Source organism: Cygnus atratus, chromosome 11, assembly GCF_013377495.2.
Source record: "Cygnus atratus isolate AKBS03 ecotype Queensland, Australia chromosome 11, CAtr_DNAZoo_HiC_assembly, whole genome shotgun sequence".
In the NCBI taxonomy this organism is placed as follows: Eukaryota; Metazoa; Chordata; class Aves; order Anseriformes; family Anatidae; genus Cygnus; species Cygnus atratus.
In genome coordinates, this window is record NC_066372.1 from 9,530,487 (window position 1) to 9,556,720 (window position 26,234).

The 26,234-nt window shown below is 53.5% G+C and overlaps 2 protein-coding genes across 2 annotated transcripts in view; one reads left to right on the forward strand and one right to left on the reverse strand.

The window, feature by feature from the left end:
* Positions 1–4,337: 4,337 nt before the first annotated feature.
* On the reverse strand, positions 4,338–12,162 carry CD276 (CD276 molecule). Its single transcript, XM_035566769.2, has 8 exons — positions 12,039–12,162; positions 11,558–11,620; positions 9,910–10,260; positions 9,267–9,563; positions 7,785–7,925; positions 6,353–6,394; positions 6,120–6,155; positions 4,338–5,479 (listed from the first exon to the last, which is right to left on the reverse strand). Exons 2-8 carry the CDS (start codon positions 11,595–11,597, stop codon positions 5,457–5,459), a joined length of 930 nt encoding a protein of 309 aa, XP_035422662.1. The 5' UTR covers positions 11,598–11,620; positions 12,039–12,162; the 3' UTR covers positions 4,338–5,456.
* An 11,087-nt stretch (positions 12,163–23,249) lies between these two features.
* The window catches only part of NPTN (neuroplastin), a 51,716-nt gene continuing 48,731 nt past the window's right edge, over positions 23,250–26,234 (forward strand). The window contains exon 1 of the mRNA XM_035566666.2: positions 23,250–23,454. Within this exon, the coding sequence (XP_035422559.1) occupies positions 23,367–23,454 (88 nt within the window). The 5' untranslated portion in view covers positions 23,250–23,366. The remainder of the gene's footprint in view (positions 23,455–26,234) is intronic.

A 26,234-nucleotide genomic window follows, 5' to 3' on the forward strand; every position in this document is an offset into this window, starting at 1 on the left:
TGGTGGGGATGTATTGCATCCCACCATATTTCCATGGACCGCAGGTTTTGCTGACCTCCTGAGCATCCCTGATACCAGAAAGCAGCAGAACCAAGCCCAGGGGTGGCAACGAGATGGGATCTAGGGTCAGCAGCCCCCGTGGCCACAGCATCCCTTGTGCCTGTGTCCGTGTCCCGTTCCCTATGGCTGAACTGGAGCCAGTGTTAGCCACCGGTGTGCCAAGGGCTCGGCCACCATCCTACAAATATTTCCGGTCTCGTGCACATCAGATTCCCCAAAACCCATGGTGTGGTGCACTGCTCAAGGTGGCACTTTCAGACACAGAGAGGACTTTCAGAGCTCCTTCAGCTGCCAAATCCACCTGGGCTCCGGCCCGTGCATGCTGGCAATCTGTCCATGCTCGATTTCATGGGTATCTGCGCTGGGTAATTGTATGTCGAGTAATGAAGGCATCATAACCGGCTTATTTGCATAGAAAGCAGAGGTACAAAAGCCGATCTTCCCATAATAGCAGCTGATAAGTGAATGGCAGGCATAATCAAGAGATTAATTGGCCCTCATGTGTTAATTATGCTAATTGGCACAGCTGCTTGTGCGTACAGTAGGATGACTAATGGCTGTACATGGCTGTGCTGGGTGGAGGGGCTGGGGTCACGCAAAGCTGCTGGCAGTGGGGTCTCCTCAGCATGGGGACAATGCCCTGGTGCTGAACAAGCCGGGGGGGGGGTTTCTTAGCACAAGTGGTTGTGTTCACGGTATGTTTCTAAAGGAGCATTGCACGCATGCCCCATAATGTGGGTTTTACGGGATGAAGCATCTTCTGCCCCTCTGCGGGGTGGGTTTGGGGTTACGCGTGCTGTGTGGCCTCAGGGGAGGCAGCCAAATCCCAGCAGTGCCCACCTTTGCTGCAGGCCCATGCATTACACATCTGCTGTGGTCTCCCTGAAGCGTGGGTAGTTTTATGAGTGATGAATAAATGATACAACAAGAAAAACCTCTCTGGCAGCTCAGGCTCTCTTTATTAATTCAGCAAGCAGTGGGTCATCTCCAAGCCCAGCTCATGCCCTGCGCTCGCTCAGTGGAGGGGAGATTGATGAGCCTTAAACATTGCCAGATAAGCATTCAATTCCCCGATTAATACAGTATTTAACACTCCAGTGAAAAAAAGTGGGGTTTCCAGGAGCTGGGGTGGGAAAGGCTGAATCTGATGGGTGGGAACGGTTTTTATTCTCATTTGGGAGATGAGATCAATAGGCAGAAAAAAAAAAAAAGAAGAAAAACAAAAAAGAACAAAAAAAAACAACCACACATAAAAATAAAACACATCAAGGAAAACACATCCACCACCTCCCGGCAACATCCATCACTGTGATCTGCATTTAATGGCTCTGAAGGAATAACCCTTCCCATCCCTGGCTATAGATTTCCTCCGGTGGTGAAGGACACCGGGGGACATCGGCTTTCTCTTCGCATGCACCGGCCGTCCTTGCCTGGGCTTAGAAGAGCTCGGAGCAAACGGTGCTAAGGTTGGCAAGAAGGGAAAAGCCCAGGGTTGGGTGGGCACCATCCTTCCTCTTCAGCCCTTCAGGGAGGAATGGGGGAGCCCAGCTTGGCCGCGTGCCGCAGAGAGCATCAGCACCTGCGTTTTCCCTGAGATTGGAGAATGATTTCGTGCACAGAAAGGAACTGCACTGTCAGCACTTCTTCTCTCCATAGCTCATCCGTTTGTTTGCCAGGGTGTTTTTTTCACTGGAGTGTTAAATACTGTATTAATCGGGGAATTGAATGCTCATCAGGCGACGCTTTAGCGACTTCTACTTACCTGAGACAGCACATGCTTCTCCAAGGCTCATTGAGCAACAACAACCTCCTCACCTCCTGCCCGGAGAAAATGATGCTATCACCCCGTCTACAGCCCAGATCCTGCTGGCAAGAGCATTGTCCAGGGATTTGGCTCCCAGTCACGACAAGGCATTAAAAAGGCACCTGAGCCACCCCATTAGCACCCTTCCTCACCCTCATCCATCCCAAAGGGAAACGAGCCCCTGGGCAAACGTGGGAAAAGAGTGCGAATGCGCTCCAGGTTTGAAAATGAATGCCAGGTAGGGGCTTGTAAGAAATTCCCCCGTTTCATTTCAAATCTCTCTTCTGAGTCACAGAGATAAATGCTCCTTCTGCTTCAGATTGCGTCTAACTGCTGATGGATAAATTGCTCCAGTTGCCCATGACAAATCACGCCGGATAGTCAAGTCTGTAATTAAAACGTCTCTCAGCCCCTTGGTTCACTCTGACATATCAGGACCAGATGCGCTGTGGCAGCAGGGAATAACCCGTCCGGGACTCGGCTCCAAAAAATGGGTCCTGGGAGAGAGCAACTGGCTCTGAAGATACCAACTCCTCTTTAAAAATAGCAGTGCTTTGAAAATGCCACTTTTCAATCCCCACTGAAAGGATTTAGGTACCAGGCAAGAGTTTTTCAAAGCCTTTTTCTGCCTGAGAAGATGCTTTTGCATGGTTTTTGGAGTAGGTGGAGGACGATGGCTTTGAGTTGGCTTCAACTTCCACGTTTGTTCCCCAAGCAGAGCTTCTTATCAGGAGGAAAACTAAAGGGAAATGAAAACAAAATGTGGCTGTATGGAACACGCGGGCTCAAAGGGCAAGGCCATTTCGGATGGGATGAAACGCCCTCTTTCACACCAAAAGAGAGTGTTTCGTTCGGGTGTTTGCAGGAAAATGGGAATCACCAGGTAACAAGCATCCTGGATTTCAGATGGATTTTTTTTTTTCTGGATGCTGCTTAGCCAGGAGAAGCTGCGAACAAAGGTGGAAAGTGATTTTAAAAACCATCTGCTTCCATCTGCTCTCATCTGTGACCTTGGGGCTTTGCTCCTCACCTTCAGCAGCTGGCTGGGAGGAAAGTCCAGGCTCCTGGAGCAGAGACCCAGGAGCTGAGCAGGTTTTTAGGGGAACAAGAAGCGAATGTGCTTGCGTTAAGGCACGGGGGTGTCCTAAAACATCCCCTTTCCTCTCTGTGCAGTGGCTCCCATTCGGAATTACAGAGCAGTTGATGCTGGAAATCACCTCTGGAGACCATTTAGTCCAAATCCCCCAGTTCATCTCATGACAAGCACCATGGAGGCATTGCCGCATCCCACCCCACTAACCTGCAACTAGCTGTTTGCATACCCCCTCCATAATTAAATCCACAGGAGAAGCTGGCGGTGGTGGGAGCATGTGTGCTGGTGGAGCTATCTCAGGATCTTTAAAGACCATGAAGGTCCCGAGCTTCAGGACGACTTGTCCCATCACTCATCAGCGCCAGGCAGGGAGGGTTAATGGCTTTATTCCCCCAGACCAGCGTCTGGGTGGTAACTAATATTAATGGTACCTCCTGGCACCTCGTTAAAAATTGCACTAGTGCTTAATTCAGGCTTTACATCATGGCCCTTAAATGAAATAACCATCCATCCCCTCCCTAATACGAGTTTGATACCAGCACGCTTTAACTTGTCTCGCTTTTAGAAATATTTTTCTATTAAAATGCAGCGCCTGGCTGCATGCCCGGGAAGGACAGCTAAAAATAATCCTTGCCGGCTGCGGCGGGCTGAAGAAGACCCCTTCCCCTGGCAGCTCCTGATCAAACCCCACCGACGGATGGGATTAAACATGCATGAATTTCAGGGGTATTTCATATGGCTGGTACAAAGATGCTGATGGCCCCCTTGGGATTTTGCACCTTCTTCTGCTGCTCTAAGTATGAAAATAAAGAGGAGTTATCATGGCAGGGCTCATCAGCTGGTGATGGATGATGCCACCGTGGCAGCAGAAGACGGAGCCAAAGCAAAGCTCAGGTCCAAAATATGCATGTATTAATTTGAGCATCCATACAGGATGGATCCATCAAGGCTGCAAGCACCGTGCAAGGTCTTGCAGGGCCAGCCCAGGCCACCACACACCCTGGGAACACATCACAGACGGGGATGAACATTAGGGGTTTCCTCTTGCTGTGCTGAATGTCACAAAATCAACCCAAAAATGTAGCATGGTATGAAGCAGCTCATCCTGTGAGCGGGGGGACTACTGAAGCCTGTTATCCTGCAGGTTGGTGTCCTTCGTCCCTTAGACCTCCTCCGCCACCAAAATCAGCCCTTGTGTCCCCTAGTGACTCTAGAAAGTGTGAGCCATCGATGATTTGGGAAGGAAATGGGGCTTTAAGGTAGGAAACAACCTGAGTTCATCCTCACTCCTTTTTTCTCTTCTAGTAACACACAGCCTTCAGCCACCTCTGAAAATACAAGAATGGGGGAGAACTAAACCCTCGAGCCCAGAAACCATCATCCAAAACAACCCACGAGTTTATTTGTCAAGGCACGAAACCCTCCAGATCCTTGGATTTTAAATAAAAATGACAACCAACAGAGACCCATCGCTGGACCCAGGGACACGCCACGAGCAAACCCATTTCTCAGCCTGCGTTCGTTCCCCGGCGTCAGCCACGCTTGGCATTGGGGTGCCTCTTCCTGCAGCCATCCGAGCGGGCGGTTTTACCCAAATTGAGTTAAACAAGCATTATTTCCAGCACAAACACTTGGGGCACCAAGGATGCTAAGGCGCTTTGCAGGGCTTTAGTGCACCCCCCGCGTGCTCCCGAGTTATTGTTTAATATTTAATTAGGCAATAGGCACATTGGTCCAGCTGGGGATGAGCACCTGTCACATACCCCATGGATGCACAAACTTCTCTTAAAAACTAGATTTTGGTGTGTTTTTTTTTCCCTTAAAAACGGTATTGGGGTGTTTTTTCCAGCATTCCTGGGCTGAACCTAGGTTCTGTGGGTGGCATTAACACCTTGCCCCTTGCTAAAACCCCCTGCCTCTGCCACCCACCGCCTTCCAACCGCTCCAAAATAAAAAAAAGGCATCACGCAGCACAGCCCTAGTTATTCCCTGAGCCCTGCCTCCGGCTGCAGGGTCGGGACAGGGAGAAGATTCACCCCCCTGAAAAATCCTCTGTGTTAATTTGAAGCATGGGATAACCATGCATTTAAGGCAAGAATAAAAGTCCGGTTGGAACTGCAGTGGTGCAAGGTGAAAAAAAAAAAAAAACAAAATAATTGTCCTAATGTGCCTCTGGAATGATGCTCACCCTGGGGGCTCAGCCCGGCGCTCCCTGGGGATGAGAACGGACAGACAGACACCCAACGACCCCACGCAGGACACGATGTGCCAGGTCCCTCGGGAGGTGGCTTTGGGGGCTCACTGGGGGTAAAGGGAGGCGCAGCCTCTCTCCAGCCCCAGGGCGCCCCAAAAACGCGGCCGGCGCGGGAAGAGGGGGATGGCACCCGGAGCGGCGGTGGCAGAGGGTTGGGGTGTCCCTGTCCCTCCGAGGTGTCCTGGGTTTGTCACCGCAGGGTGGTGCAGGGCACACGGTGTTGCCTGGAGCTGTCCCAGCTCGCGTCAATCAATTTCTTGCTCGTTTTCTAGGGAAGGAGAAAAAAGAAAGGAAGAAACTAAAATTGGCAATAAAAATTTAAATATTAATAATAATAATCCACAGGCATGGAGTTGAAAGTGGTCGCCTATATCTGCAGAGACCCAAATTCTTGGCAGGGCCTGGATAAGGCTGTTCTCAACCTGGGCTAGAGCAGAAGGGAAAGCTGGGGATGCAGCCTGCGCTGCTCCCCTCCATTTCTCACAGTCCCAGCACCCTGAGGACTAAATACAGCTTTGGGTGCAAAGATTAGGATGCTTGAATGTGTATCTCAGACCAAGAAAACTCCCAACATGCGAGAAAAACCTGAACAGGAGACAAAACTTTCTCAGAAGCATCTTATAGCTGAGCAAACAGCACATCAAAGCCGTTGCTCACATCACTTCATCTCCGGCTGGGAAATACAAGCGTCGGTCAGAGCGGCCCAAACCAGAGCGCTGCTTGATAGAAACAATCTGGGGAAATTTGATCGTTCTACAGCAAATGGAAAATAAATAAAAAAAACCAAAACACTTCATCCCAAGCTGATTAGCTTGTGGAGAAATAGTTACTGCTGCATCGAGCCAGCTTGTGTCCCCTCCAGCAGGCTCCTGGAGCAGGGGACAAAGACACTCAGCGGATGCGCTCACCTGCTTTGTCTTCTGTGCTCTTCAGCGGCTGCAGAGCTGCAAAAAGCAAAACCAGCACGTGGTCAGCTTGTGTGGAACAGCCTTAGACCCCCAGTCCCTTTCCTTTGGCAGTTTGGGAGCAGAACACATTAACGGGGAGATGGAGGGATTGAAGGTGGCTGCCCCCCAGTCCCATTCTCAGCATGGTACTGGGAGCACTGGGAACAGCCCCGCAGCCGTGAGACAGCACCCACCTGTCTTGGGTTCTTCCCCATCCTCATCCTGCTCCTCTGTCCCTACAAAACAGAACCGGGAGAGTGTGAAGCACCTGCAGACCTCCCCTCAAAGCCCACCGGGCTCGGTGGACATGCCTCCATCCCTGGCTGCACATCCCAGGCTCTGCCGAAATGCTGGCGATGGAGAGGGAGGCGGCAAGTGGTACCCACCTGCAGCCAGCAACCCTCCTCCGGCCCCATGCGGAGCCCTGGCACCCCACAGGGAGGAATTTCCCTGCCTGTTCGTGACCCCAACAGCTCAGCACGATGCAGCGCGCCCGCTTGGCTCCCTGTTTATAGCACCGCTACCATCCAGAGCCAGGGGCTCAGGAGACGGCGGCTCCTGCAACGCTGCCAGAACAGCCCCGTCAGTGGGATGCTCTGAATGCCTGCGATGCTGTTCCCGGCCAAAAAGACCAGCAAAAACTGCTGCTCCTGCTTCCTGCAGCTCCCATAAAGTGTCCTGCAGGGTTATTATTTGAAGTAAAGGTTATTGCTAAGGGTCAGGGAAAAACCATCGCAGGCTGGGAGCAGTGTCCTGTGCTAAAGGTCAGGTGGCTCAGGGCCACAATCGAGCTGTCCAGCACTCCAAGTCCCCCAGCAAAAGGGAAAATTCACTGGGGTTTGTGTTCCAAGGGGAGAAAGATAGATATGATATAATAAAACCATAACAATTAATAAATTCACAGCAGGCAGGGAGAGGAGCAAAACCCGGGGCGGCTGCAGCTTGCGCAGCACAACGCTGTCAGGGCAAGGCTTTGGCAACACGAACGCATCAGCCCTGCAGCCAGCGAGAGAAAACAAGCAGGGAACGCCAGCAAAGCTGCTTCTGCAGCCATTTTCGGAGCACAACAGCTTTTTTTTTTTAAAGGAATAAAGCCCCACTTGCCATGCAAACACCTCTCTGTAATAAAAAGAAACAAACCAAAGGAAGGGAAGAATGCAGAAAACGAGAGCTGGCACAGAATTATTTTTCAAAGGGGGCATTTCAGAGTGCTTCCCAGGAGGCAGCAGCACGCCTTTCATTAATTCTTTCAAAACAAAGCATGAGAGGATAAAGGGAGAGCAAGGGCGAGCACGGAGCATCTCTGTCTCATGCTATTTCTGCGTGTCAACACGCTCGACATTTCCACGGTGGCAAAGCCCGGGGGCATCTTCTCGGAGGAGATGCTCTCCACACGGATGTCCTGCCAGGGCATCGGGCACGTGGAGGATGCTCAGAGGAGAGTGGGAGGATGGGGAGAAAGAGATGGAGAAGGGCAGAGCAGAAAGGTGAAAATGTGCTGGGAGGAAGAAACAAAAACAAGAGGAAAGCGCTCGCTTATGTGCAAAAGAAGGAAAGAGGTTAAAGCGTCCTCTGATCCATCGCCTGCCGCAGGGTGTGCACCCGCATGGGACGGGGATGCTTTACCTGCATTTTCCTCCTCTTCCTCGCAGCTCTCACGGATTTTCTTCTGGCAGATGTAAGCCAGGACGACGAGCAGCACCACTACACAGATGGCGAGTCCCACCGTCACCCAGAGAGCCACGGCGGGGAAGGCGAGGTGTTGGCCTTGGGGGAGAGAAAGACAAATCCTTCTGTAGTTATAATGCTGAGGGGACCGGCGGTACAAAGGGCAGATGGAGTTTAGGGGATATTTCCCTGTCACAAGGGACAAATATCCCTTAGAGAAGAGGATCAGAAGCATTATTGGTGTCCTCTTCTCTGCTCGGCCGTGGCCAACGTCGGGCGCCTGCATGACGCTTGCTGGATGAGCTTGGTGCAAGCAGCCAAAAGGTTGATGCCCCACCGGGGACCCACCTTCACAACCCAGCAACTGCCGTGCCAATTAAATGCTAATTAACGCTACCGGGGAGTGTGTAAAGTTATAAAGAGCTCCAAGGCAGCTATAAAAGCCGAGCGAGTGAGGATGAGCAGAAGCCACTTGGAGCTGGTGGCAAGTCACTGGTGTGCCAAGGCTGAGTCCTGCACGCCACCAGTGGAGTCCACGGGGTCAGATTCCTTGGGGATCTCTCCTGGAGCTCATCTCTTCCCTCCCCAGAGCATCTGGGACAGAGCAGGACTCCTGAGGGCAACAGGAGGGGTCCCTGCCAGCCCCAGAAGGTTTGGATTTGGGGCGCACAGCTCACAGCCATGGGTTTTGTCACCCAGCTCCCAGGCACAGCCCTACCCATCTCCTCGACAGAGCCCTGCCCACGCTCCCTGCCCGTGCCATCCAGGATAAATGCCGCTAAACTCCTGATTTGTCGGGCCAGCAGAGCGAGACATCATCAGGGCGAAGCGGCGAGGCTGAACGATGCTCAGAGACAAACGGGCCGAGCTGGCAAACCAGCCCAAAAGTTTGCTGAGGTGCTGGTCTCCAGGCCAAGCAGCCCAGGTGGAAAAGCACAGCGGGTGCCCCAAGGGTGTTTTGGTCAGGATTAATTAGGAGGTCAGGGGAGAGTGCAAGTGATGTGGGTTTGTGTAGGGGATGGGATGGGATGGGATGGGATGGGATGGAGAGCTGTAAATGGAAAGCATCCCATGGGCACGTGCTAAAGAGAGGAAGACCACCATGCCCTGTGCTGGCTCTCTGGGGCGGTTTAGACTGGGACAGGGCAACCAGCAAAGCTAGAAGGAGGACAACATCTCAAGACCTTTCCAAAATCACCCACAGATCTTGCAAAACCTATATTGCAGCTCAGCAAGTACCTCCAGCACCAGGCTGGGATGCTGGTACGGAGCTACAGGGAAGGACAGCACAGCCTCAGGCCACCCTGAAGGTCCATGGGCAGAGAGGTAGAGCCGGGATATGGTGTACAAACCCCTGGGGTAGCTTTGTGCCACCACGGCCACCTTCTTCAGAAGAGATCCCATCCCTTCCTTTCCCAAATTTGGCCCAGGCTGGCTCACCCGTGATGGTGACGGAGGCATGGGTCTCCTGCTGCAGCACCGGGTTTCGCACCAGGCAGGAGTAGGTGCTGCTGGGCTCCACCAGCACCTGGAGGACGCTGTGCACGTCAAAGAGACCTTCCTCGTTGGCCACCTGGGACGTGGTGATGTTCTCTGTGATGTTGGTGCCCTGGCTGTCCTGCCAGAGGACGCTGGCCTCGGGGTAGCCGCGGGATGCGTGGCAAGTCACAGCCGCCAGGTCCCCAGGCTTCAAGTCTTTGTTGGGCTCCAGGTTCAAATTGGGCTTGGAGTAGGGAGCTGAAAGGGAGAGGAAAGCCAGCAGGAGGTGACGGAGGTGACCAAAGGATCAGGAGCAACCCACCACCTTCCAGCAGATGACACCAACCAGCTGAACCCTCCCCAGCTCTGATTCGTTCCTGGCCATGCTGCCACAGGTGGCACCTCAGCCGAGAACCTCCCCACCACGGCATGGAAGGGATCAGCCTCCCTGTGAGGAACATTTTGGGGGAGATGCAGCCAGCTGGAGGCCTGAATTCATGTGGAGACCACACGGGTGGAGAAAGAGGCTGCGTGGAGGATGAAAGTGTGACGGAGAACCCTTCTCGCTGGGGGAGGCACGCCGGGACACCTCTCCACCTCTCACCTGCCACCTGCAGCGTCACGGCGGCGCTGCTGTAGTCGCGGACGCGGACGAAGCAGGTGAAGCTGCCCTCATCCGCGATCTCCACACGCCGGAGGAGCAGCGAGACGTTGCCCTGGGCCAGCTGGTCGTAGAAGAGGGCCGTGCGGTTGGCGTAGCCCCCGCCCTGGTCGGCCAGCTGGTCCCTGCCGCCAGAGAAGCTGTGCACCAAGCGCTTGGTGTCCGTCAGCTGCCAGATGAGGCTGAGGTCGTCCAGGCTGAAATTGGCCTCGGGGGAGAAGGAGCAGCGCAAGGTGGTGTCTCGGCCAAAAAGGGCCACCACGGGCTCCTCCGGGACCTGGATCTCCATGGCACCTGCAGGAGAGAAGCACGAGGTGGTCAGCCCCCATGGAAGCATCTCATTAATTATCCACGTAGCTAATTAATGACTAAGAGAATCGAGGGGCTGGGAAGGGAGGAAAACATCTCCAGCCCTTCCCCAGCAAAGTGAAGTAGGGGAGAGCAGCAGCCTCCCAGGGCTGAGCCCAAACCCGGGGCACTGCTGCCCTCAGCTGCCAGCACGCAGCAAGTGCCACCCGTCACAGGGACAGCACTGTCAGGAGCACCCGTGGGGGCTCAAACCTGCTCAGGGCCGCTTCTGTTTTGGTAGGGTCTACAAGAAGCCACCCCAACGGCAGGCTGCGGAGAGGACGGAGGCGATGAAGCAGCGCTAGATGGCACCAGTGCGGTGCCCAGGTGGGACGTGCCCACGTCCCTCTGCCAGCCCCAGGTGGCACTGGGTGGCACTTGCTGAGCTGGCAGCCGCGCAGGCAGAGGCGCGGATCCGTCCCCCAGACCCTCACCACCCGCTTGCCTCCTGTCCCCTGGGGAATGACGGCAGTGGGTGGGGATGTCCCACCAGGGCCACGTTCCCCAATGTTATACGGGGAGGAAAAGGGGGAAAAATCACGCCTGGCACCAAGGGAGGTGCATCGGCAGCAAGGTTTGACATCCTGACCCCAGTAAATCCCAGCAGGAGAGGAGCTCAGGAGGGAGCTGGGCTGGGTGAGCCCTGCCAGCGGACGCAGACGGACAGACGGACGGACAGACACGAGCACAGTGCCTGGGCAGCCAGCCTGGCTCTTGGCAGGCCCCACAGCGTCACAGCTCCCTCTGGCTATTAATAAAGGCCTGTGGCTGGTTTTTAGGAACATCACCCAGCCTGGCTGCTGGCTGGCATGCATCCCAAAAGGATTCTTCCCCATGGACCCCCTGTGCTGTGGGATCGCAGGGGGCTGCTGCAGCGATGCCAGGGGCTTGGGTCGACCTTTGGTGTGCTGGCAAAGGGCTCAGGGAGCCAGGCCAGGGCCACTCATCCCTCTCCATGAGCCAGCGGGCGCTGGTGGCGTGCCTGGAGGAGGTCCGGGAGCTGCTGAGCATGGGGCCAGATCCAGCCCCGTGACACCCCTCAGGACGTGACCCCGCTGTGCCTTCACCATTTGGCTGCAGCACGCGGGACGTGGAGCCCCTCGCCACCGGGACGCTCCTCCCGTGGCGGCGGGCGAGGTCTTGCCCCTCTTTGTGCCCGCGGTGTACCTGGGAGGAGCACCCCAAAGGGGTCCCCGCTCACCCCAAGGGTGTCCCCGCTCACCCCAGAGGGGTCCCCGCTCACCTGCCAGGCTGAGCGCCAGGGCGAGCAGCGGGCAGAGCATCGCTGGGGCGTCTCCTCAGCACCCTGGAAGAGGGGGGAAAAAAAGAATAATAATCAAAAAATATCTGTTAAAATAATTAAGAAAAGATAAAATAAAATTTAAAAAGACACCCAAAGGGTGTTGGGAACCTCGCCGCTCCCCCCCCCACGTCCCGTCGCTCCCTTCCCAAGCCGCTTCCCCGCGGCTCAGCCCCAAACCGGGGGGGCCCCGAGGAGGAGCCCCCAGGGAGGGGAAGGCGGCGGGGCCCCCCCACACCCCTCGGGGCCCCCCCGGCCGGCCCCATTCATTCCCCCCCCGCCACCACAAAGCCCGGGGAGGCCCCGGGGCTGCGACCGAGGCCGGGGCCGCTCACGGAGCCCCGGGGGCCGCTCACGGAGCCCCACGGCCGCCCCCTGCCCGGCGCCCCCCGGCACCCCCCGTCCCCGCCCGGCCCGCACCTACCGCGCCTCAGCCCGGCTCGGCTGCGCTCGGCCCCGCTCGGCTCCCTCCGGATCCCTTCGGCTCCTTTCGGATCCCGTCGGATCCCTTCGGATCCGCTCGGGCCCTGGTTGGCTGCGGCCGCTTCCTGCCCGGGGTCCGGCGGGGGAGGAGGGGCCGCGGGGTAATGGGGGTTGGGGGTGTATGGAGATAGGGAATTGGGGTGTAAGGGGGCAGGGACTGGGGTGCAGGAAGTCGTAGAATTGGGGTTTATGGAGATAGGGAATTGGGGTGTATGGGGCCAGGGATTGGGTTACAGGGAGCCCCAGGTTTGGGGTGTATGGAGATAGGGAATTGGGGTGCATGGGGATGGGGGGTTGGGGTGTATGGGGCCAGGGATTGGGGTGTAGGGAGCTCCAGGTATGGGGTGTATGGAGATAAGGAATTGGGGTGCATGGAGCTTGGGGATTGGGGCGTACGGGGCTGGGGGATTGGGGTGCAGGGAGCCCCAGGTAAGGGGTGTATGGGGATAGGGGACTGGAGTGCAAGGTGCCCCAGGTGTGGAGTGTGTGGGGCTGGGAGATTGGGGTGTATGGAGACAGGGAATTGGGGTGCATAGAGCTTGGGGGCTGGAGTGTATGGGGCTGGGGGACTGGAGTGCAGGGAGCTCCAGGTGTGGGGTGTGTGGGGCTGGGGGATCGGGCTGTATGGGGCTAAGGTGTTGGGGTGTATGGGGCGAGGGACTGGGGTGCAGGGAGCCCCAGGTGTGGGGTGTGTGGGACTGGGGGATTGGGGTGCAGGGAGTCCTATGATTGGGGTTGTATGGAGATAGGGAATTGAGGTGTATGGGGCTGGGGGATTGGGCTGTGGGGAGCTCCAGGTGTGGGATGTATGGAGATAGGGAATTGGGGTGCACGTAGCTTGGGGAATGGGGTGTATTCAGCTGGGGGAATAGGGGTGCAGAGGCACTGGCAGCCCCACACCATCCTCGGTGGAAGATGCTGCTAGGGAGGGAGGGACTCCCAAATATTTGGGAGCCACAGTGCAGGGGTGCCCACGAAAGCAAGACCTCAGACACACGATACCTGGGCAGCTCTCACCGTGTCCCCAAGGCTCCCGCATTTTCCCCATGACTCAGTGGCCCCAGTGCCCACGTGGGAGGCTTCGGTCTCATTGCGGAGGAGAAAAGGAAGCTCCTCACCCTTTTGATTACAGAGCAAAGCTGGAACAACCAAACCTGGAGAGCTCAAAGCTAAAAAGCAAATAAAAATACCCTGAGATGTGCTATATTTAAAACCACTTGATTTTTTTTTTCCCTGTGAGCAAGGAAGGATGTTGTGGTGATGGAGCTGGCAAAGCCTTGACCCAAGCTCCATGGGTGAGAGCAACAAGAACAATTGAGGATGAAGCAAATATACTTCAAAAGCAGCTACGCTTCAAAACCGGGAGCTCAATTTGCAGATGTGCCTGTAGATCAGGAGGGTTCCTCTTTCCGTGCCCAGCCTGGTGGGAGTGGTGGCTGTGCACAGCTCCTGGAGACCAGACGCAAGAGCCCCATCAACCCAGAGGCACTTTTTGGGGATGCTGCCAAAGAGGATGCAGCCCTCCGTCTCCAATTGGAGACCAGCTGGGCTTGCAGGGACCTTCTGCATGAGATGAGTCCCTACCCAGCTCCAGAAATGCAAGTGGAGCCCAAGGGGTTCAGCAAAAAGACCCCAAAAAGACGCAAACTCCCAGTGCAGGGCTCAGACATCACAGTGTCTGAGCGCAAGCAGATTCGTTACTGTTAAAATAAATAAAATCTAAAATGCCCTTTGAAACAAAGGCAGATTTTTCAATATCAACACTAGCTTAGAAATTAAAATCTATGCTGCTTGCAAGCCTGTTCCTAATTAACAAACAGGCTTCCAGGGAGGAATTTAAATAGTGGATGCTCTGTCCCAAATGAGTATTTTGGCTAATTTTCCTTCCTCGCACCCTGAAGTACTCGAGGTATGTGCATGAGAAATGTGCATAATAACAAAGCTGATGACAACAGAAAAATAAATAAATAAATAAATAAACACAGGAAGGCAAAGAAAAGGCTGCGATTTGCAAGTTTAATTTTACGCTCAGCCAGGATCTGCTCAAGGAGACGCACTAAGGTGCTGGGGTACATGCATATTCATAATGCCTGCCAATGATACAAAGCATAAAGAGGAGCAGGGAGGGTTTGGGGCTGCTCTGAGCCTCAGCAGAGTGAGGAGCTGGTCCCGGGAGAAGTCCCGTGCTGGTCCGGCCCTGGTGCTCCCCGTGCTTTTTGCTGAGGCTGCAGCTGGGTCAGCCTTAGCCCTGCTTGCTTGGAGGAATGGAGCCAAAACGCTTCGGATGTGGCCATGCTGGGGCTGGGGACAGTGAGTCACTCACCGCCGCCTGAGCGCAGATGTTTCGGGTCCGTGCACGTGGTGGGAGGCTGCTCTGGAGGGAGCTCAGCGTTTTCTGCAGCACACAGCAGTCATTCAGAAGCAGAGAGCCCGGCAATGGACTCCAGATGCACAAACCCCCCTGCGGGACGCCAGCAGCATGAGGAAGGAATATTTTCTTATCAGAGGAAAGTCATGAGGCTTTTCTTTTCCCCAGCAACACCTCTGCAGGATTGCTTTCAGCATGGCTTTCATCAATTTATATTTTAAAAATAGTATTTTTGTAATCTCTAGAGCCATTCCTTAAGGTGTTTTCTTCGGCTCACTCTGGAGCCCATGAGCTGAGTTTGTGCACAAGCAAGCAAGCAGAAAAAGGACCGGGGTAGCACCAAAGCAGAGCTGCAGCACCACAGGACCACCATGTCCCACGTGGTGACACCGGGGCCCAGCAGTGCAGAACTGCAGCAGATACCGTGCTGGTGAGGAGCAAGCCATACAAAGCACATTTGCCCGGGATATTTGGTATTCGACGTGCTTGCACACAAGCTGTGCTGGTCACAGTCTGCGTGCTCTAGCACCACATTTGCCCCAAAGCTGCTCAGAGCAGCCAGATGCAAGTTCTCAGTCACTGGCACTTCTATTTACCATGTCAAAGGTGTGTGAAGTTGGCCAAACTCAGGCTTTCCACCCACGAAGCAACGATAACCCGAATAAACCTTCAGGTTGCCTTGACGCAGACCTTTGGGAGCCTCAGGACGCATCCTGCCCTATTGCTCCTGGCCCGTGGACACCCAGGAGACCCAGCAGGACCCTGGCAGCACACAGGGTGGCCCCCAGCCACTGTCCTGGCTCCGAAGGCAGAGCCTGCTGTCGGCGTGCGGATGGACGGGGATGGTGGAAAAGGGATGGTCAGAAGGGAAAGGAGACCTGGGAGGGAACAGCCCCCATACTGCTGCTCACGGAGCGGCTGATTTCAGGAAGCAGAGCAATGGTGGGCCCCGTTTCCAGCTCGGCCACACAATTTTGGAGCCCACCCCGTGCTGCACAGAAGAACTTTCCCAAGAAAAGCCCTTCCCAAAGCAGCTCCTCCGTCATCTCAGCATCCTCCTCCTCCTCCTCTTCCTCCGAGCCAGCTGCCAGCACGGAAGGCAGTGTGGCAGCCGCACAAGTCACCGCAGAGCTCGGCTGGGGCGGCCGCCTTCGGCTTCCACCCCACAGCTGCCCTGCGGCACCGCACCGAGCGCATCATGCACACGGAGCCGCGTTCACGCCGCCTCGCAGCGCTCCCCGCAGCCCTCCCCGCAGCCATCTGTTTGCAGCGGGGCCCCTCGGCAGGTGGCTGGTGGGACGGGGGATTTTGCAACACGGGAGGTGCCGGCTCGCTCCAAATATCCCTGCCACCTGCTCGGGAGCGGTCCTGCAAAAAAGCAGGAGATTCCCACTCACGAAGCTGTAAGATGCAATGATGGATCCAAAAATCAGCCCCTCGTTCCCCTACGCTTTCGCCTGATGGTCTCTGGGGTTTCAAGGGGAGGTTTGCAGCATGGCCCCCCCTGTCCCGTAGCAGGACTCACCCAGGGACATGGCCACAAGCCCTGCCCAACCCAGCCCACCCACCCAAAACCCAGTGAAGGTGCCAGATAGCCTCTGGCAGGGGTCACACAGATAGGTTTCACCCTATATCTGCTTCCCTACAAATTAAGCTCTTTTCCTCTCCCCAGTTTGATGGAGTCATGGCTGGAGGCAGCCAAGAGCCACAAGACCGGAGCTGAGGTCCCACCTGTGCTGAGCAGAGCACAACCACCTCCTCCCATCCCTATAGGGTCCCCTCTAACTCATCCTTTGCTCTTCTGTAGGGGTTGCCCTGCTCAGTTTTGATTTCATTTCCCAAAAAAGTTCTGCTTTCTGAAAGCACGTGGGAAGGAGGCTTCAGACTTTCCACTGAAACTGGCTTTTTCCTGCTCCCATGCTTCCCTAAGACTGTAATTCAAACAACTTTAATTGTAGGTTATTTTCTTTCTGAATTGCCCCTATGGATCATTTATCCTCTTTTAGTGTAGCCATGGAGAGTACAATCTTATCTTTCAGCTCCAGCAATGCTGACAATTTCCTATATTCTGACACCTTTTGCGCTTCACTGTGTTGGGGCTTTGTTATATAGTTGATTAAAGCAAAATTGCTTTCTTGCTGCAATTTTACTGCAATCTAACCCAGAAATGCCCAAAGAATCACAGCCATCTTTCACGACGCTCATCTGTTAGCTGCTATAAAAGTCCTCCCTGCTCAGTCTGGAGCACCTCTACCTCTGTGCAGCCCATAATGTTTGCCATCAATTAAATCTCTCCTCCTCCCTCCCCCCCCCCCCCCCCCCCCCCCACTCCCCCAAGCTTTTCTAGGTGAGATACTGAAGATATTCAGCTGAGCCTGTGGCCGCTCACCACCATCCCCTATTGTTCGTTTTCTCCTATTGATAAAGAAATCCTTCCGCAGAAATTACTTTTTGCATTTGCATCTGGAAGCTTGTCCCAGCCCTCTCTGCACCTTTCTGGAAGGTTTTCAGCCCATTTTGCCTAGTCCTTCCTGGTGCTCCTTGATGGAGAGGAAGGTGCGGGTCCCAGGTGAGGCTGACTGGGGTCATTAAAGCCCAGTAGTGCCCTCATGGCTGCCCCTCTTCTTTCTCATGGCTGGTATTTATTTTATGTTTCATCTCAGGCGTCCTTGTTGCACCCTAGTGCACCCTGAAGGGTCTGGAGCTGCTTAGGGGCTCCCTCCATGTGAAGGGTCTGGAGCTGCTTAGGGGCTCCTTCCATGGACGGCATCTGGAGGGATGTCCCCTGTCCCCAAGCCATGTCCCCAAGGCAGCACAGGCAGCCCCGTCTCAGAAAGCCTGGCCATGGCCAGACAAAGCATCACGTAGGAGACACAAGTAGCATGGGTGTGTGCAGCACCCACCGCGATGAACTCCTGGCCAGCTTCTTCCCTCCATCGGCCCCCAAACGATCCAAGTTTCATTGTCTGATCTGAGTTTCATTGTCTTCGTTTTAGTTATAGACTTGTGCAGGGGTCGCCCCACTGCATCTGAGCTTGGTTGCCCTTGCCATGCCTGATCCTGACCTGCAGACAGATTTCTTGCCTTGATCTCCTCACTGTGAGCACACCTGATGGTCTGGACTCTTGGCTGCCTTCAGCTCCCCTTGTTCAGGTCCCCTGGGGCTTGTCCCCATCCTGCCAGCCACTCGTTTCCCCTTCCCTGGAGGAGCAGTGCACTTTTTGCTCCCTGGCAGAGCAAGCCTGCTTCCTATGGACATCCCAGACATTTGGGGCCCCAAGACAAGCTTGTTCCCTCGGCTAACAAAATGCAAAGAGCATAGCCTGGATGTGCCCCAGGCCAGCAAAAACAGGACGCAGAAGTCCCTTCGTGCAATCAAGAGGGCCCATTTCCCTCCTTTTTTTCCATTTCCCTACTTATTTATTAATTCCCCAAGGAGATGGAGTTAAAGCATCTCCCCGGCCCTCGCTTCAGGCATCGCCCAGCCGGGCTCACGCTCACCCAGAGCAAGCCCTGCACTAATCCATGGGTGCCACCTGCCGTCTACTGCTGACGGCATCGCCCACAAATTCACCTCTGCACCACGCAAACTGCTCCAGATGTTTGGGTTTTCCCCTGTGCTTTCTTGGAGGCTTCCTGCTGTGACCCACAGGGAGTTGGGGAACAGTGGGGCTGTCCCCACGTGCCCTGCCTGCGGCTGGATGGAGCTGCTCTTAATGAGAGCAGGAGGATAACATTACCCCTTTCCTCGGGATAACAAGGTTGGGGAATAGCTCTCGTGTATCTGTAACTGGAAACTTAGTCTATTGGACCTGGTTTCCAAAAAATAATGGGTGGAGAAAAACATTACTGCAGGGCTGAGCTGGATGAAATAATTGCTGTTGAGAGAAACAACTTCAGGGTTGGGTCAGGGAGAGGGGAAAACAGCACTTTGATTCCTCTTTGTCTGTCTTAGTCCTTTTCTGCCAAAAATCAGTGAGGCATCCTTCAGACTTCTGCCATAACGCAGATGAAATCAGATATGCCAATAATTCTCATCGGATTCTGGTTTTGTTTGCATTGTGAATCGTTCTGTCCAAAATTACCTTTTCTGTCACAATGTTTGTACTGTTTGAAAGGACACTTCTCCTTAGGGGAAGAAAAAAAGAAATCAGTTCAAACATTTTGACCATTTCTGACAGGAACATTTGAACATGTAGGAGGACGGGGGGAGGGGGGTGCTAGAAATAACCAAACTGCCATTACCCGCCGGAGCTGAGATGTGGAAAGCCACCTTTCTGCAAAATGAGAAAGTACATCTATACTTTTCTCACGACTACCCGAGGGTCCTTCCTCTCCTTTTTTTTTTTTTTTTTCAGAAAGTGATTTTACATGCTTTTCTCTGGTTTTACAAGCTTTTCCTTTGTCTCTCATTCCTCAGAGCACCACTTCAGTTCAATCTCTTCCTTTTTTTTTCTTCTTCCACCTCCTCTTTTGCTGCTCCTTGCTCCTCCATCATTTTCTCACATTCCCTTGCACAGAATCACCTTGGTTTTTCCTACTGGCGTTTCCACCAAGCTCCAATTTTCCTATCAGCCAGCAACAACCTGCTCTAGCCGTGATTTTGACTTGATGGTGGCAGGAGCTGCCAACCCCAGTAGCTCAGTCCTGTGGCTCCGTGTCCCCACGTCGAGCTAGCAGCGATGATGCTGAGCCATGTCCCCAGTTTAGCCGCTGTGCAGGATGAAGCCTTGTCAGCAGTCCCAGCCCCTCGTGCCCTGCCTGTAAGAAGAGCCAGAGAGCCTTTCTGGTGACTCACCGGGATGGGTGTCACCTCTGTCCCAAGGGGCTGGCAGCTCTCCTGGAACAGCCCTGGGAGCAGCCGCAGCTCAGTTATCTCCTTAGGTTAATGGTGTTCCCTTCCCACCATTGTTCCTCTGGGGAGACGAGCTGCTAATCATCCGTGTGTAACCTAAGGGCCAGAGCTGCTCCTTAGGATGCTGCAAGGCAGGCAAGGAGCACTGATGGCCGGCAACCTTACATAACATGTAAGCACACGCATGCATATTGCATTGTGTTTGCTCATTCGTCTCCTCTGTGCACGCAACGCAAACAGCGCGACCCTGCGCTTAATGCAGTCTTGTAAAGCAGCAGCAATCTGGTGTGCAAGTACCCTGCGTGTGTGTCTACAAGCTGATTCGAGCCAGCTGAAGCATGGATCTACGCTTTCACCAGCATGTCAAGGCATTAACCGACGTTATTCAGCATTTCTCAGCCCTGAGAGAGCAGCTGCAGTAGCTGAGTTTCACTGCTAGACGTCACCAAGCATTTCACGCTCTACCCTACATTTTCAACTTTCCAATAATAGATTCAAAAGAAGGTGACTGCGAGCAAGACTTCTCGAGGCAAAGCTTTCTTCAAGTGCCAAAGTGTATCAATAAATACATCAAAATAACAGCGATGTCTTAAATGCTTCCAGTTGCAAGGAGACAGCTCAAAGATGACACACACACACACACAAAAGGACGATGCCTCCTTGCTGTTCTACAGTGGGAAAAAGAACAGGAACTTCGTATGATGATTTTCTTCCTCTCTGCTTGTTTTGAATCCCACGCTTTCTGTCCTGCTTTAGCTGAAGTCTCAGAGAATAACCCAGATTGATGCATGCCAGGAGAAAAGAAGATGGGTCTCGAGTGAAGGGGAAGTGTGGGGATTGTGAGTTACTCTGGAAAATTTCTGTCTGAATTCCCCTTTCCACTCACAAGGTTAGGAATCACTGTACAAGCAAAAAAAACATCCCCCCAAAAAACAAGTGGAACACTTGTCTCTGGAATAAAACCCTTTTCTTACCATCAAGCTGCTATGTTGCACCCAGTGCTGGCAACTCCTATTTTTCTAAACAACTCCACTATAAGTGTGACCTGTTAAAAGAGGACATACTTGTGCCCAGTGAGAGAACAGCTTTTTATCCCATGCTAGCCATGCTGGATACCTGAGACACTGGCTATATACGTTAGGGAATCTGTAGAAACCCAAAAGCTCCCCAAAAGACTCTCAAAGACAACAGCAGGCTTCAGGTGGGGTCCGTCAGCACGGTGATCTTCTGCTTTTGTTCCTTGTGTTGTACGCTGTGCCTCAACCACAAAACCACAGGGCAGCTCCATCTGCTCCATCTTTGTTAGCCGCTCTGGGTAATCAGAGCCCTCGAGGGAAACCCCGGCGGCTCCACCCTGCTCTCTGGCGGAGCAAAGCTCCCGGCGAGTGGGGCAGCATGTCCCGGGGTTGTCCCCAGGATGGAGCCAGAGCAGTGCAAACGTGACAGATGAATTATGCAACAGTGGGGAGAAGATAAAGGGAAACAACAGTGTGCCGAAGCCTTCTGCTAACTTCGGCCCAGGCCTCCGGCAGCATGAGTCACTGCGAGCTGCCATGGTTACGAAACAAGTATTACTGTGCATATACAAACCATGCTCGGAGGCAAGTACATCGCTAACTAGCTCCAAACTTGGAAAACACTCGAGTGTAGGTAAGGCCTAATGCCGAGTGGGTGTCTGCAAAAATGAGAGCTGCAGCAAAATCCTTGGGAGCAGGCAAAACAGCATGCAGAAAGCAGAAGGAAGGAGAGCACCATGTGAAATCTTGCTTTCTGCTTCTTTTTCCCTGTTCCTTCTGGTTTTCTAGCGCTACTGTGAGGACTGTTCCAGGGAACAACAAACAAGGGGAGAAAAGAGGATGTTTCTGCGCCATGGCAAGAAAACAAATAGTAGTGTCACAGATGATTCAGCTGGCAAGAATAGTGAGTCATGGAAATGCACCATGGAAATGCTCAAGTGCAGGATACACGGCACAGTGGAACATATGATGCAGATCGAGTTCAGTATCACGGCATCCTTGGAGAGCCATGGCCAGCCAGGGTTGGGCACAGCCTGAAGGTTTCTCTACTGTGACCTCAGCAGATCCTAAGCCCATGATCATCATCAAAGCCCTGAAGCGCTCAAGCAGCAATTTCATCCGCTTCAACTGAGTAGCAGGGTTTCCGTGAAAAAGGTGTGTCTGATCCTCCTTTTCAGTCCTTGAGTCACGCCAACAATGAAAGGACTCTGTTTGCTAGCAATCAGCTGAGGATAACGAGGCGAAGCAATCCGGGTCCAATGTCAAAGAGCTGCTCCAAGTGAAGCCTGGCAGCGAGGGTACAATTAGCGTGGCCACTGCAGGCTGCACCCTGGTCAAAGAAGCTTCTGCAATGGGATTTAATGGTCAGGAAGCTTTGCCTGGAAAAGGAAACAACTGCTGGTTGCATTAACATCCTCTCAGAGCCCCTTTTGTGGGAGGGGGAGAAGCTAGACAATTTTTGGACAATTTTGGGAGTCCTGAGCATGCAGAGATCTCTGGAGTGGAGACAGGACTGATCAAAAAGCAGAAAATGTGCTCTTGAGGGATTTTCTTTATTTTTATCTTTTTCAGCATCCTTCTGTGCTGGTGTGTTCCAGTCTCCTGCAAATCTCCTCACCTTGGATGTGTGTTAAAGTGTTCAACAGCACACTCCAACTGTGTGCCAGCCCAGGAGGGAAAGCAGTCAGAGATCAGCTTTTATGTCATCTAAATTGCATTTACAATCAGCTGGGGTCACCAGCACAGTAGAAAGCAACCCGAGCATAAGTAGCTTGTCTGATCCAATATCTGTACTTTACAAGAAGGGAATAAAGAGAAAACTTAGGTGACCAGCCCAAAGTTCACCCGGGAGCCTTGAGGTGTAACCACAACTATTTCCAGGGGTGCTTGGCAGGTCCAGTGAACGAGGAGTGAATTTCTGAGCTTTTTGCACGCAATTCCACCACTGACCTGGGGCAAATGCCTTCACTTCTTGTGGCCTCAGCTTCAGATCTGTGCAATGAGAAGGGCAGATCCCTGTACTTGAAAAAACACAAGTGTTTTATTTATTTTTTATTGTTTGTTTATCAACAAGTAGGCTTACGTGCTGGCAGTCTGTAGCCCTAACCACAAGCAGACCTCAGGCAGGTGCGCACGATGAGGCTGCCCTTGTGAGGTGCTTTCCCAGAGTTTTCCCATTTATTATTTACTGCAAAATTTCACACGCTGCATTGTACTTTCATACAAAGTACAATACTTTTGCCAAGTAAACTCCATGCAGAAACCTGATGCAAGGGGAAAAGACACACAGGCAGGTGACAATTAAGTTTAAACAGAATTTTATCAATGTGTGGCTGAGGGAAAAAAAAGTTGGTCTTTCAGGGGTGCAGGTTATCTATTTGTGTCTTAAGGGGAGCACTTTGGGATGAATTTGGGGTTGCAGCAACACTTGCAGCCCCTGTTGAATGGGGGGTAAAACTCCTGAATTATTTTTACTAATGACGGCTGTGAAAACTGTGATCTTGCAAGGGCAGTTAAATATGAATGCTAGCAGGGCCCCGAGCCTGCCTCCACGACTATCTGCTGGCATTTTCACTGAGAACGAAGAATAAAAGCGAGGTCACAGCTCTGTGGAGCACAGAAGCGACTTCACCCTCCCCACCTCAGAGCACTGAAGGGGCTCTGTGGAGACAGGGCTGCCTACGAGAGCACCGAAACCTCCCGGCTGCGAGCCCCGGACACCCTCCCTCACACTCCCACCCCTCTCCAGCACCCAGCCGGCTCTCTCAGCCTCATTTCAGCCCGAGGACCGCAGCGCTGGGAGGCTGGCAGCCCGCACCCCCATCCCCTACCCCAGCACAAGATGGCGCCCGAGGGGGGGGAGCGGCGCGCCCGCGCTGCCCGCCCCCCACGTGACCGCGCCTCCCCCGCCCCCGGCGGGGCCCGAAGTCTCGCGAGAGCCGGCGGCGGCGGCGGAGCTGCGGTAGGAGGTCGGCGGAGAAGGACGGGGACGGAGCCGCCTCCCGCTCGCCCCCGGCCCCGACCAGGAGGATGTCCCGCTCCGGGCCGCTCCCCGCCGCCTTCTCCCTACTGCTGCTCACGGCCGCCCTGCTGCCAGCGCCCTCCGCCGCGCAGAACGGTGAGGGTGAAGGGCGGGGGGGGGCGCGTTGCTATGGGGCCGCCCGTTGCTATGGGGCCGCCCGTTGTTAAGAGGGAGGCTACGGTGGGGGACGAGGGTCAAAAAGGTGCGGGAGGCGAAAGGGGGGTTGCGCTGAGAGGGGGTTTGGGGGGGATTTGGGAGGCTCCGGCCCCGCTGGGAGGGGGGAGGAGGGAGCTGGGGGCCCCCCAACTCCTCGTCCCTTTCCCCCCTGCCGCTTCCTGAGGTGATCTCCGCCCGGGGGGCTGGAACATCGCCTCCCGCCCACCGAACCTGCATCTGCCGAGCTGCTCTCGCTGGTTTCTAATGCAATAAAGTCTTAGTTCCTTAGCAACTGGGAGGAAAAGGGGGGAAAAAAAACACCCTTCTCTGTTCCTTGTAGGATAGTCTGAGCTAAATCTAGCACGGCATGCCTCCTCCCCGATGAGCTTGCAGCCAAGTGCATGGCAATTAGTGGCAGAACGAAGCGGGGCCAAGAGGCTGGCCTAAATCGGCGCTCGGAGGAAGATCCCGCAGAGCTTAGAGAAATGTGCAGCTTACCAGGTGATCCGCAGGCCAGAGGCGGCTGTAAATCAGGCTGTGCGTGCTCCGGAGCTGTCTCAGTGCTGCCTTGCTGCCGGCAGGCTTCTTGTGCAGAATTGTGGTGAAGCTAACGTAAGGGCAGGGAGCCTGGCTCGTGAGCTGGAGGTTTATTGTGCGTTGGGGAAATCTTCCCCAAATGAAACTGTACCTCAGTAATACGCCGACCCCTGGATGAGTTTGCGTTGTTCCATCCTCCTCTCTTCATCCTTTCTGCTCTGCAGATGCTGTGCTGTCCTAGCTTCCTTCTCCTGAGGTGGCTTTTACTTTGCAGCCTGGGGTCAGCCTCATTGACTGTTTGCTCTAGGAAAAAAAAAAAGCACTGAGGCCTTTCAGCATATCTGACAATGGTGGTAGATTTAAGAAATAATGGCCCAAAGATCCCAGATCAGAATGACTGCCTCAATATATTTTGATTTTGCAGTCTGAAACCAGAACTGAGCTCCATGTCTGACTGTTAACCACACAGGAGAAGCTTTGGCACCCACGCTGTGTGAATGAAGCCTGTAGGCTTTCTGCAGTGTGGGGGCCTTTCCAAAGGAGCCGCAAAGGCTCTGGGCAAATTTTGGTGGTGTTCAGTGGGAGCTGGGGACCTGGATCCCCAGAATACAGCAAGTTGGGCTGCCTTGTGGACATCAAGGTTCTCTGTTGCAGAGATGCTGTCTGCTCCCCGAGGTAGCTGTGCTATTAAAACACTTTGGCAGGGTTACCCTGCCTGTGTTGTGTTCCCCGTGGTGTTCAGGTGAAGTGAGGTGAGTGGTCTCCTGCCCCGCGAGTGAAGTGGGTCGCGTGCCTGAAGCTGTTCTGGGCTGGGTTTGCAAGCAAGGTGTGAAATGCTGGCAGGTGGTTGTGGCATGAGGTGAGACTACAGAGCTTGGAGGTCAGGCCCTGCCACAGAGGAACTGATTTCTTTCTGCAGATAGTGGCCAACGAGATGCTTAATGAAACAATTCTTTTTTTGCTTTGTTGTGAGGGAATGGTACAGCTGTTCCCTGGATTGTGTGCGCTCCTTGTAAGCCATTAGAAAAATTATGTGATTTGAGTAGATGTGGAAGTCTGTCAGGGGCAACTCCTTGGAAAAAAAAAAAAAACCATCTGAATATTGACAGGGGTGTGCTGTAAAGCATGTGGAGGATAGCCCCAGAGCTAGAGCCAAGAGCCTCGTTACCTGTTATTGCCCTGTAGTCATTGCTGTAGTGAGAGGTGATGCCAAGGGCTGTTCAACACACAGTATGGCTGAGTTTGAGTCAGAAAAGGAACAGTGAGTGTGCTTATTGAGCTGCAGGACACACATGGCGTGTGGTGGAAACCACTCACATGGCCCAAAAAATACACGGTGGAGTCCTGTCCGTTGGGAGCAGCCTTTTTTCTGCTGCTGAACAGACAGTGTTTTTTCTAGAATTAATGCAATTCAGCGCATTTTTAATTAGCGCTGCCTATAGATTTAAGCTTATGAAACTGGAAGCAGGTTTCTGGCATTTGTGTGGATTATTTTCAGAGCTCTTGCATAAACGCCTAAAGGTCACAGAAAAAGTCGTGTGTCAGAAAGGGGAACTTTTCCTGGGGATTCCTCTGTGAAATGTGTTGGGTTCCTCGAGGCTACATTTCTGGTGCTGCCTGTCACTTGCACCCCAAGCGTGGCTTAATGATGTGACAGAGCGGAGGGCTAGAAGAGAGATGAGGAGGAACAGCTGGAAAAAGTCAGTCTGGCAAGAAGGTCTGTGTAAACCTGTGGCTTCCAACTGGTATTTGCTGGAAAATCACTTGAAAACAGACAGCATCCTCCTTATGGGAAGGTGCTTGACTCGCCTCTTTTGTGATGAATTCCGTGCCCTCTCTGGTTGCTGGCTTTTGAGCTTTGCAATCTGTTTATTTCTCCAGCTGCTGGTTTAAAAATAAAGGCTTCAGGATATGAGGGGTTTCACCTTGGAGCCTTTGGTTTTAAAGGAGTGTGGCTGTATTTTTACCGGTGTCTAAAACAGATGCTCAGGCTGACCCTGTTAAGTTTGCAGTCGACCCCACCAAGTGAGCTGAATTGCTATTTTCCAGTTGTTCCTTTTAAGAGATCTGGTCTGGCAAAGCATGGTTAAAACAGACTTAATCGTGTCTTGTCTACAAGAGAAAATTCTTAAACGTTGCATCTTTAAAATTGTGAGTGTTATTTCTGACTGCAGATTCTCATC